Source organism: Protopterus annectens, chromosome 7.part0, assembly GCF_019279795.1.
Source record: "Protopterus annectens isolate FY-2018-M chromosome 7.part0, PAN1.0, whole genome shotgun sequence".
NCBI classification, from domain to species: Eukaryota; Metazoa; Chordata; order Ceratodontiformes; family Protopteridae; genus Protopterus; species Protopterus annectens.
Genome location: NC_056739.1, coordinates 1,929,509,372 through 1,929,521,569, shown reverse-complemented (window position 1 = coordinate 1,929,521,569; position 12,198 = coordinate 1,929,509,372). Strand labels below are relative to the sequence as shown.

General features: G+C 38.4%; 1 protein-coding gene across 1 annotated transcript in view; it reads left to right on the top strand.

Moving 5' to 3' along the window:
- The window catches only part of ST8SIA2 (ST8 alpha-N-acetyl-neuraminide alpha-2,8-sialyltransferase 2), a 1,698,605-nt gene that overhangs the window by 1,022,476 nt on the left and 663,931 nt on the right, over positions 1-12,198 (top strand). The window contains exon 4 of the mRNA XM_044078364.1: positions 7,768-8,025. Coding sequence (XP_043934299.1) covers positions 7,768-8,025 — 258 coding nt within the window. The remainder of the gene's footprint in view (positions 1-7,767; positions 8,026-12,198) is intronic.

Sequence of the window (12,198 nt, the reverse complement as noted above, 5' to 3'; positions counted from 1 at the left end):
CGTCTAAAAAAAACAGAGCTATACTCTGTGGCATATCGTCTACTCAGAGGCGATCTCTGCTTAACATACAAGGCCATGTCAAACCCTGAGCTGTTGGACATGTTCCACTTAAAGAAATCCCAATCCCTCAGAGCCACACGCTCCAGGGATCTAAACCTTATCATCACAATGAACAAAACATGCTGGAGGGATAGGTTCCTGACCCAGAGACTCCCCATACTCTGGAATAGACTGCCCATATATGTCAAGCAAAGCACCTCATTGGCCCTCTTCAGAAGGAACCTTGATGATTGGATGGGAGATAGGAAATTCACCCCGGGGATCATGTCAGTCACCCTGCTAGACAGGGGCCCAGAGAAGTAAATATTGTGGGAAAATTTTTCAGGGAATTGTTATGGCTAGGCTTGCATAGGCCTTAGGGCCGATAGCCTAATACCAACCTATGAACCTATGTACCTATATATATATATATATATATATATATATATATATATATATATATACATATATTGTATACATACAAGCGCAGATATGCACACACACACACACACACACACACACACACACACACACACACACACACACACACACACACACTGTGTGTGTGTGTGTGTGTGTGTGTGTGTGTGTGTGTGTGTGTGTGTGTGTGTGTGTGTGTGTGTGTGTGTGTGTGTGTGTGTGTGTGTGTGTGTGTGTGTGTGTGTATATTGGGCGGCACAGTGGTGCAGTGGTTAACATTGTCACCTCACAGCAAGAGGCTCTCTGGTTCGATTCTCGGCTCGGGTGCCTTCTGTGTGGCGTTTGCATGTTCTCCCTGTGTTCGCGTGGGTTTTCTCCGGGTACTCCAGTTTCCTCCCACATTCCAACGACATGCATCTGGAGATTTCTCCCCGGGCCTCCACTGAAAACAGGCTCTGTGGAACCTAGTCGGACTTTCCCGGTCAACAAATGATAAATAAAAAAAATAAAAATATATATATATATATATATGTACATTTAGATATTAATTTCAATACATATAATTAATATAATTAAACCAATTTCATTCCTAAACTCTGCATCTAAAAATGCTCTCATACCCAAACATCACTTTTCTGTCAATAACCTGTAGAGTATGCTATATAAATTCAGTTGTTTTAGTCTGTTTGAATAAGAAAGATCAACAATGCAATTCACCTTTTTTGTGTAACTCCTCTGAATTGAGTCTAACATGCTAATGTTAGCAAGATTAAAGTAAAAAAAAAAGTATTTTATTATAGGTTGTGCAACTGAAATAAACAATTTTAGTGTCAGCCCAATACTTTCATTATAGGGCATTCCACATCCTTAGAACCCTAAATCCACTTCATTTTTGCATCCACTGATCTATATATCCTTCCTACCATCTATCAAAAAAAAAAAAACTGCCTCCTCTTCTTACTTTCCTGCATCCTCATTCACAGTACGTAATAGTAGCATTATATGTAAGTCACATGTAACAATAATTTGTTGTTTATTTTTCTAAGTACTGCATTTTAATATTTCCTAACTATGTCTCCAGTCTTAATGTTTTTATATGAATATTACATATGTATTTCTTTATGTAATTGTATTTTATTTTCATTTTTTTTTTTTTAATGTTGGAGCTTATCTCCCCGGACCTCTACTGAAAATGGACATATAGCCAGCTAGACTAGCCCGGTCAACAAATGTAAAATAAAATAAAATAAAATAAATATACTGATGTCTCTCTAACCAAGCTGAACAAGGAGAATATAACTTCTTCTTTTCCCAGTTATGGGTCACCACAGAGGATCACCTGTCTGCTCATGATTGGCCATGGAGTTTTATGGTGTAGAGTTGCCAGCACGGTGCCCAACCTTCCACAGAAGGCACACTCACACACACACTTATGCCTAGGGCCAATTTAGAGTGTCAAATCCACATACAGCATGTATTTGGGAGGAAACCGGAGCACACCCAAGCAACCACAGGGAGGATATGAAGACTCCACACAGAAGGCACCCCAGCTGAGTATTGAACCGGAGAACCTCTTGCTGTGAGGCAGCAACACTAACTGCTGCACCACTGTGGCCACCCAACAAGGAGAATATAACTGTTAGTAGCTTATCTGGAACCAGAATCCAGCAAATCATGCACAGTCTCAAGTCATTACTCAGCAGGTACCAGTATGATTCCATCATAGACCATATATGTGTAAATGACCTGAGGTGTACCTCCATGGACTATATGAAGAGATTTATTATGCAGCTTTTAGACTATGTGTCTCAGGTTGGTTGGTATGAGCCTAGCATTGAGCAGCATATTACCATCACTGAGAATGATGTCATAATATGACCAAAAAATGATTGATTTCAACAACTGGCTGTCTTAACGGTGTCATTCTAAGTGGATCCAGTATTTCACAGTTTGGGATGACATGATTAACAGACTGCGTTGCTTTGCCACGGATGCTCTGCACCTTTCCCCTCTGTGCTTTTGAATGCTGGCTAAAACTTTATCCACCCCCAAAGTGCCTTTTTTAGGCAATGCCAAAGTGACAAACGTACTGACCTAGCAAAATCACCTCAACCAAACCTCAAGGTGTTACTATTCCATGCCAGGAGCCTAAATAAAAAAATTACAGTCTTTCCAGCCCTCCTCACAGTTGAGAATATAGACATCTGTGCACTTATCATGACATGGTTTAAAGTGTCTGAAAGTGCCCTGGCAATGCAAGGTTTTAGTGCCTGACACACTTTTAGATCAGTAGCTGCACAGACAAGAGCTAAAGGTAAGGGTGTCTCAATATATATCCATAACAAGCATACCTCTAGGGTGGTCAGACAGGATGATGTGCTGGAGTTCTTCTATGTGCAGATCACTATAGACAAAATTCTGTATCATATCCTAGCCAGCTATAGGTCATCATCTATGTCCCAAGAAGCTGATAATGCATACTTGGACCTACTGGACACACTTACCATCCATCCTAAAACCCTATTCATGGCAGACTTTCATTACCCCTCTGTAAACTGGGAATCCTAAATGGCCTCAAATCTACAGGCACAGAGATTCCTGGACTTCGTAAATACAACCATCCTTGACCAAATAGCGAATACGCCTACTGGAGGCTGCAACATTGTAGACCTTGCGTTCACAAATATGACAGAATGCTGCCCCCCCCACTAAATGTCTAGTCCTCCCTGGTAAGGTCTAGCCATAAAGCTGTCTCCTTTGAAATCAAAATCAACTCCATAATCCCATTAAATTCAGTGACAGTTAGGAACTATTTCAAGGCAATTTACTTTATATTAAGTGATGGTTTGTCAAAATGGATGTAACATTTGAGGTAATGTTGTGTTGATCTTCTTAAATTAGGTTTGCTAAAAGGTGAAATAATGAGTTACCAGGATTGAGGCAAATCATTTATAATCTATATTTCATATAAAATATGAACATATGTGGAGGGTGCTGTGGAACCCAGATGGCCACATGCAGTTATAGCCCTAGGATTCCAATAAGTATTAATTAGGATCCCTAAACAGTATTAATTTGTTGACGTGATGAAGAGATTTGTACATGAATTTCCCAGAGACTTTCTAATTTATCTGCAGATATTTTAGATGAGCATTTGTTGAAGAAGCAAATTCTCAAGAAACTCAACAGCCCATAATGGAAGTAGCAGGTCTGTGCAATGAGATGCTATTTATGGTCTACACATAGACCCTGATGTCCCACAGATTACTGTTGGCAATCCGGCAGTCAAGCTATAGGTCAAAGAGCTAGAACTGATGGGTACCAGGATGGGACTCAGAATTTTTAGGAAGTGGTAACAACCTTCCAAAGCAAGGTTGATGAAATCAAAAGCTGCTCCAATCAATGTAATGTACATCTAATAGGTGTGGAAGAGCACTTTGATATTGGTGCTCCAGTAACTTGTATGGAGAGCTAACTGAAAACAAAATCTGTCTAGACAGACAACGGATATTGATGAGCAAATGGACCAGGATTTGGAGTGCAATAAGGAAGGCAGCAGAGACACCTTCTTATTAAATGTTATAGCCTTTGGAAGAAAATATAAGTCCTAATGTTAGCAGTGCAATGCAGAAGGCTGTATATGGCAGAAAGAAAGATTCTTTGTAAGGATTTTTATGTAGAGTTGCATTAAAAGACTAGCTTACACACAACCCAACACTGTGACATGCAAGGCACACTGTTGTTGCTGCTAAATTGGTTTACCTAGTGACTTTGCACTTTACATGGAAAAAAAGACTTGGCTGTATAATTGCTATGTGTAAACCACACAGTGGTACATAGATTTTTTTTTGGTGGGGTGTGCATTAAAGAAACTTGATGGCAGATGCAGAATGTAAATATGAAAGTGGGCCTGTAGAGAGACCTTCAGACCAGAACAAAGAGCTTGAGAATTGTCAAGTTCTAATTTTTTCAGGAATAAGCTGTATGGCCGCATTAGGCCAATCTTTGAATATAATGTCCCCTTTGGTAAGTATCTGTCCAAACACATGTAACAATTGGAAAGTGCACAGAGATATCTTACTAAAAAGATACAAGGCCTAAACAACATGTCCTACATGGACTGACTTAGCCCTTTCACTATACTCTGTATCCAGCAGACTGCTAAGAGGTGACCTGTGTCTGGCATACAAGGCATCCTCCAGCCCATCACTGATGGATTTACTGCACATCAGCAAGTCAAATGGTTTCAGAAATATTTGGTCTAGGTATCTAAACCGTTTCTATAACTTCAACAGAATGGTTTGGAGGGACAGGCATATCTCACAGAGGATTTTGCTCCCCACCCACATAAAACAAAGTTCATCCCTGTCCATATTCAGGCATAACTTCAATGTGTGGATGGGAAACAGAAAATTTACCCCAGGGCTTCCCTCTGTACTACTGATGGACAGAGGCAGCTCATAAGTGCTTTATGCCATGCATGGGTCCTCTCAAATTATCTATGGTATGAGCCCAGTTATTCTCATTAGGAGTAATATGTAATTATCAACCACGAGATGGGTAAGGCCAATCTAAAACCAAATGGGATAGGTTATTTTGAGGACAAAAAGGGAAATTGGTTAGGCTTAAAATGGCCTGTATGGGCAGCTAACCTAGCACTGACCTATGACAGTTCCCAGCCTCAGTAATATCAGTCCAGGAAGTGAAGAATGCATAGCAGCTGAGGCTGTTGAGCAGGGATGAAGAAGTTATAAGAGCTACATCGCTATTAAAAATTGGAGAGAATATAATGAAGAAATGGGAGATCTGTATGACTTTAAAACAAATAATGCAAGGAAAGAGGAAAAGAATGAAGCTAGTGTTGCAGAGTCAGATAAAGGAGGCAATAGAAGGTCTGTGGAAAAAGGTGATGTTATCTGTTTGGTAAAGTGAGAGGTATCATAACAGCAGGGAAGTGTAATTCAAATACATGACATAAGGTAAAAAATATGGGCACTGGTAAGCACAGCGTCATTGTTAAACCTGCTCCTGATGACCTCTTTTATTTCTTTATGTTCACTCTCCCATCTTTTCTGAGTTGAATATGAAGCAGAACTGTATTCCAGTTGCACTAACTGTGAGAGAAGATGGATCAGTGTAGTTGTGAACCCACAAAAGCACCACAATATAGAAAAGAGATATTAAAGAGGTGACTAAACACTTACCTGCCGACTGATAAAGATAACTGCCCTGATGTGCTATTTTTTATAATATGTGTGCAGCTAAAGTAATGCATGGCTATGGAGGGGGGCCAGTGCAGTCTGTGTATTAGAAATTAAGCTCTATGTTAAATAAAATACTTAAACTGTATAAAAATATTACTGTGTTGTGCAATATAGGTGTTAGGTAACAACTTTATTTCAATTACTTTTAGTACTGCGTAAGGGGGCTAGGAAATGTGTAGTGCATCTGGAATTATGTTTAATAATACAGGATAAGCAGTTAGTATGCTGCTGTTAGAGATTGTCGCTTGAAGTTTTCTTCATTTATTTGCATAATTTAAATCTTTTGGCTTTGTACAGGAATTTTATATATATATAATTTTGGTAATAGAAACTTGACTATGGCCCTCAATGTACACAGTGTAGGTGACATTATGAGGAATGGATTACTGAATGAGATAGCAGTAATCTATGCTGGGTCTAATTTTGCTGTTGTGTCATAGATGGAACAGCAGATATATAAAAAATGTACAGATCACTATTCTCCTAATCTAATGGCAGTGTTAATGTGAAGAAGAGAGACTGCAGTTTCAGTTAGCAGCAGAGTGCAGTTGTGTTAAAGTTTGTTAACAAGATAATAGTTAAACTTGTTAGTTTATTATTGTAATAACATGACTGAGTGATATTTAGGTTGTATAAAGAAAGCAAGATTAGGATTATATATATTGTATCTTTCATACATGTAAATATTTGGCAGTGGAGGAATATAGTATGTGCGCACATGAAAAGAGAGGCATGAAAGTGGGAAATAATAAAATGCTGGAAAATGTGAGTGTGTATGTTTCTATGTTAACATGCAGACAAGATAATAATTATGTTAAGGTGTTTAAAACATTTTTGCAGAAATGGAAAAACATGGTGGCGTTGGGCCAGAGTCATAGCTGGAACAGATTTTAGTGGAATGTTCAGTCTGAGTTCAGGTAGAAAATACAGAACAATTGGGTTTTATAAAGAGGGGAAGAAAGATCTCAGGCAGGAAAAAGTGACCATGGTAAATGCATATGGGGTAGTTTGGGGCAACTGTAAGGAATTATCACATTCACTAAAGGAAATGCTGACAAGTGGGTAGATTAGGTAAGATTTGGATAGACTTGAAGATGATTAGTGAGGCTGAAGAAGTGAATATTTTGGACAGTGCAGTAGCAATGTTGCATCGAGTGGTCATCTGTCCCTTCTGATGAAGTCCCCGGTGATGGATGAAAGCGCTTAATGTTTGATACCTTTCTTAAGTTTGTGTCTATCTTTATGTGTTGTGGTGATTAAACATTGATTTCTGAAGATCTGGAGGTTCTACGTGCTTTTTATCACTCTGTTTTGGTTATAAGTAGTTTTTTGAGTACTGCACCAGCAGTTTTGGTTTTATCTGCCCGAGATGCCTATTTGTATGGAGCACCATTTAAAAAAAAGTTTGACAGCTTACAACTGTCAATTAAATGACCATAAAAAGTAGTTAAACCATCTTAATAAAAAAATACAAAAGAAACAGAAGACATAGACAATTTACAACTTTTAAGCTTTTACAAATTGATGGTTAAAGGCATTTAGTGATTGCCATTACAACTGCTTATAGATGGGGACTTCAAATTGGTTTGCTATCTAGGGCAGCACATTTCTGTGCTACATATCTGAGAAAAATGTTGCACAGAAAGGAAAGAGTGGGGAGAACTGGTACATGAGCTGCCCTGGAAATGGGAGGTGACTTAAAACTAACATGAGGAAAAATTATTTCACGGAGTGGGTGGTAAGATCTTGGCATACATTGCCAGAAGCAGTGGTAGCCTACAGAGTGGTTCAAAGATGTCTGGAAGGGGTAAAAGGGGTGGTAGAGAAGAAGTGAAACTGCATTTGAGCTTATGGCAGCATTTATATTAGTTCAGCAGACCATAATATCAATATTTTTCATGTGTTTATTTATTTGCTTTTTTCACTTGCAGTAAAGAAAATGGAGAAAGGCATTTTTAGACATAGCTTGCTGATTGGCAACAACAGTCATAGCTATCAGCTTTGAGGTTTACCTTGTTCATGTTTTAATTTATTTTTTATTTAGGAAAAACATTTTGAAGTTTCTGGATGCAGAACGAGATATTTCAGTGCTGAAGGGAACTCTGAAGCCTGGAGACACCATTCATTATATCTTTGACCGAGGAAGCACTATGAATATTTCCAAAAACTTATATGAGCTACTACCAGAAACATCACCTCTGAAAGGCAAGCACTTTAAGAATTGTGCCATAGTTGGAAATTCTGGGATCCTGCTCAACAAAAGCTGTGGGCAAGAGATAGACTCTCATGATTTTGTCATAAGGTAAGTTCAGTGAAAGCACAGAGGCATCTTCAATTAATAAAATGAGGGCTAAAATTGTATCAGCAAAAAATACTTTGTTAACATTTTCTTTACTTTCTGTTTATTTTTTTCCTGGATTTGTTACACCAAATACTCCTTTAAATTACACAATGACCCCACTTAACTCTTTGCTCCACCCTATTTTTTATGCCATCTAAACAAGCACTATGGATGTCTATAAGATTTACTGCTGCTTTTTCATTCATAAAGGTTGAAAATAGCTGAAGATGAAAAGCAGGGCATTCAACCTGACTTCCAAAGCTTCAGACATCCTCAGATGAAGCTATTCTTCTCGCAGTGCAGAAAATGTTACTAAGATGTTCAACAGAATAAGAAAATCATCCGGGATCAGTTTTCATTTGTTGTTGCTTGTAGTGCCATAGTGCTTAGTAGTCTGTCTGTCTCATCCAGGCTACCTAGCAAGAAAAGTACTCAAACTTAGATTTTGTGTTCTACTGATGTAGCTGGTTTGGTACTGAACTGTACTGATTTTTTTTTACAAATTTTATCCTTTTTTGGTTGCCATTTTGGAGATCTCTCAAAGGTCAGTGATGTTTGTGGAAAAGACAACTAACAGGATTGCCTGAAGGAGACACATTCAATCACCTACTGTGCCCTCTCTGTTTTGGTGAGGACCATATTGTATTCCCAAAATGAAAAATATACTCCACAGAGCTAAAAGCCTCTGGATCTATATCAAGTACAATGGGTTTCTTGGCTTTAGGCCAAGGGATGTCTGTCACATCTTCTGTCGGAGAGCATTCCTTTACTGGTTCTAGCAAGCTCTAACTGAAGCACAACTGTAGCTTCTTTAAACCAAAAAAGGTAGCTGTGTAGGATTCCATGAAGAGTACAAGGCCTTAAAGAACTTGTCAACCCATGAGTGCTTGAGTTTAATGGCCATAGTAAAACACAACCTTGCACATCCCTAATCACTGCCATATGTTTTACTGCTACCCCAGCTGTGACTGCCCATTAAAAATGGTAGTGGGATAGGAGTCTCACAATCTTCCCATTCCTCTTTGAATATTCCAACTGCATTTCCTTCAGATGCTGGTTACCAGACATCTGCAGAGAGCCAGCCTAATGTGCTCACCACTAAGTAATGCTCCACTTTCTTTGATTTTCTAACTCTTTTCTTTTATGAATTTGTATTCCAAGATTGCAGGTCAGGAAACCATAATATCTGTTGTTCAGAAAAAAAATAAGTTGACTGACCCCCTTGCTCTATACCCTGTGGGACAGATGCAAGTACTAAGGACATCTGGCCTCTAATTTCTGCTCTAGTCCCAACCACTTTTGACTACTGACACTTTGCTATCCAGGGCAGAGGATACATGATTTCCAGCAGGCACATATATACACACATGCATATATGTGCACACACACACACACACACACACACACACACACACACACACACACACACACACACACACACACACACACACACACACACACACACACGCACACGCACACGCACACGCACACAAGTACACACATGCACACAAGCACACACACACACACACACACACACACACACACACACACACACACACACACACACACACACACACACACACACACACACACACACACACACACCATGGCAAAACTTTCAGTTTTCAATACAGCTCCTTTCACTCAAATGAAAAGGAAGGTATCCCAAAGTGGTTGTCTGATTCAGACTTCTGAAAAATTGAGGATCAGGATTTATATTTTGGTCAGCTTTACTTCCCTCTCCTCCAAGGATATAATATTAATTATAATCACTTTTTTGGCTCTTCTCCTAAGCATGTGACCGTTGGAGATACTGTTAGTTTGACAAAAGAATGTTTTTTTTAAATGGGTGGTAGAAGTATTCTCTGACATCCATAAAAATCCCTTTCAGTTTTTCAAGCATTTGGGCATATCTTTGATCAACTTCAATGGACTAGAATCAAATCCACTAGCTGTCTAAAGACCTGACAGATTTTAGAGACTGAAGAAAAAAAATTCAAATACCTCTTCAAGAACCATATTGCAAAAATTATATTTTTCCAGAAGCAGTCAGAGGATCCAGAGTGGTGCCCACCAATAACATTCTTATCAGTAACATGGGTAGTTACATCCTGGATGGGTTTGGAAGGAAGGTCTATTCTTCCAGTAAAAGCTATGAGTTGCACAAGCTTTATGTTATACTACTGGGGAAATATTTTAGGACAGGTGGATAATTATTTATTTTTTTTGACATTTGTTTACCAGGAAAGTCTGACTGGGCACAGGTGCCATTTTTCAGCAGAGGCCAAGGTAATAAACTCAATGCAATCGATATTTACAATAACAAATTTTATAATGCAGTTACAATGGCATAGTAGTCAGTATAATATCAATTTGTATTGATATTCACAAACATTAATATACAGCAGTGTGTTAAGAATTTACAGATAGAAGGGTGGTGTGTAAGACAGATTGGAGTAATTTAAGAAATAAATTAGAGTAAGATATTAGAGGGAATAAGGAAGTTTAAGAGTTAATAGAGAAGTAGCAATGAAACTGAAATTTGAAGCAGGTATAGTAGTTTAAGTGGGTCTATATCAAAATCTCGAACGTTTACTTACACAAACACCTAAATGCCGACACATATTCCGTGAACCACAAATACACCAAACTTCCTAAACTGCAAAATTCAAAAACTCAAAATGTCATAGTTGTCCCATCCCACCACCTGCTACATACTACCTACACAAACAAACTAATTAAACCATGTACATACACTAACCAAAACCCTTCTTCTAACCCTACACTAAATCTTTCATATGCCACCAAGTATGCACTTAACTTAACCTGCACCCTAACCCTAAGGTCCGTAACTATCGCACACTTACCTTAAAAAGCTATACCCAAATAAACTAAATAATCCACACACATACACTTAATAGAACCCTACTTCTAACCCTACACTAAATCTAACATACATTACCATCTATGCACTTACCTTAACCCGCACCCTAACCCTAAGGTCCGTAACTATTGCACACTTACCTTACGGAGCTATACCACAGAAGGGCCAACCATGACGAATCGACGTTTTGGATTTCGCGCTTCGGGATGATCAATGTTTTTGCGGTTCGATGAAGACGTGTCAGCGTTTAGGTGTTCGCGTAAGTAAACGTTTGACTTTTTAATATAGACCCATTTAAGTACGACAATAAAGTGAAATATACAGGGGAATAAGGTTACACGATTTAGTGCTTTGAAAGGAGTACTGAGAAGGCGATGAAGAATATTAGGAAAAGCTATGTCCCAGATGAGGAGCAGGGACAAAGCCCTGCAGAGAATACCTCTTGTGTAGATGAAGTCTTTTAGTAATGGCTTGAAAAGGCGAAGGTGTGAGATAGACCTGATTGATATAGGAATTTTATTCCAAGTTCTAACTACGTTACTGGAAGAGACACTGATGATGGAGTAAATGCAAGATGCGTCTCTCAGAATTCAGTACATGTCAGTAAGCATGCAATCGGCTGTGGCTTTGATCTTGTTGATGCCTCTGTAAGAATAGTGGCCTCTGGCATAGTTACTAGGAAACATGTTTAGCTGAAAATCCATTCTTTGTCATGAGTCTGGGCCTCCATCTCATGAAGTATTTAAAAACAGGTAACACATTGAGACAGCTGTTTACTTTCTATTTCTGAAATATATTAAAAGTTAAATGCATTAAGGCACTTCTATGAGCAAACTGTTATGATTACTGCATTGTTACTGATATATTCAGCAACATTTTATAATGCAGTTTATTCATTGTTTAGTGTCAGTTTTTAATGAATTTAATGCAGTATTGTAAGTGAAGTGCTACGATGGTTAGTTTGCTGTTACTATTATTTTCAGTTTTGAGGTTTGATGCCTTATTCACAAGGGTATTAATTTAGTGTTGTGTAATTTTTCTACAGATCTAAGTAATTTTTTCTTTGTAATTAATCATTGTTAATTATTATTCAGCCTGTTTTGGCTCCTGCTATGGCAATGCCTACATGCAGGTCTACAGCATTTCCATTGTCTAATAAGTTGCTGAACCCTTTTAATGTACTAGATTCTGTTATATTTGTTTTTAATTTGTATGTTACCCATACAGTAGTGCTACTTTTTTTTTTTTTT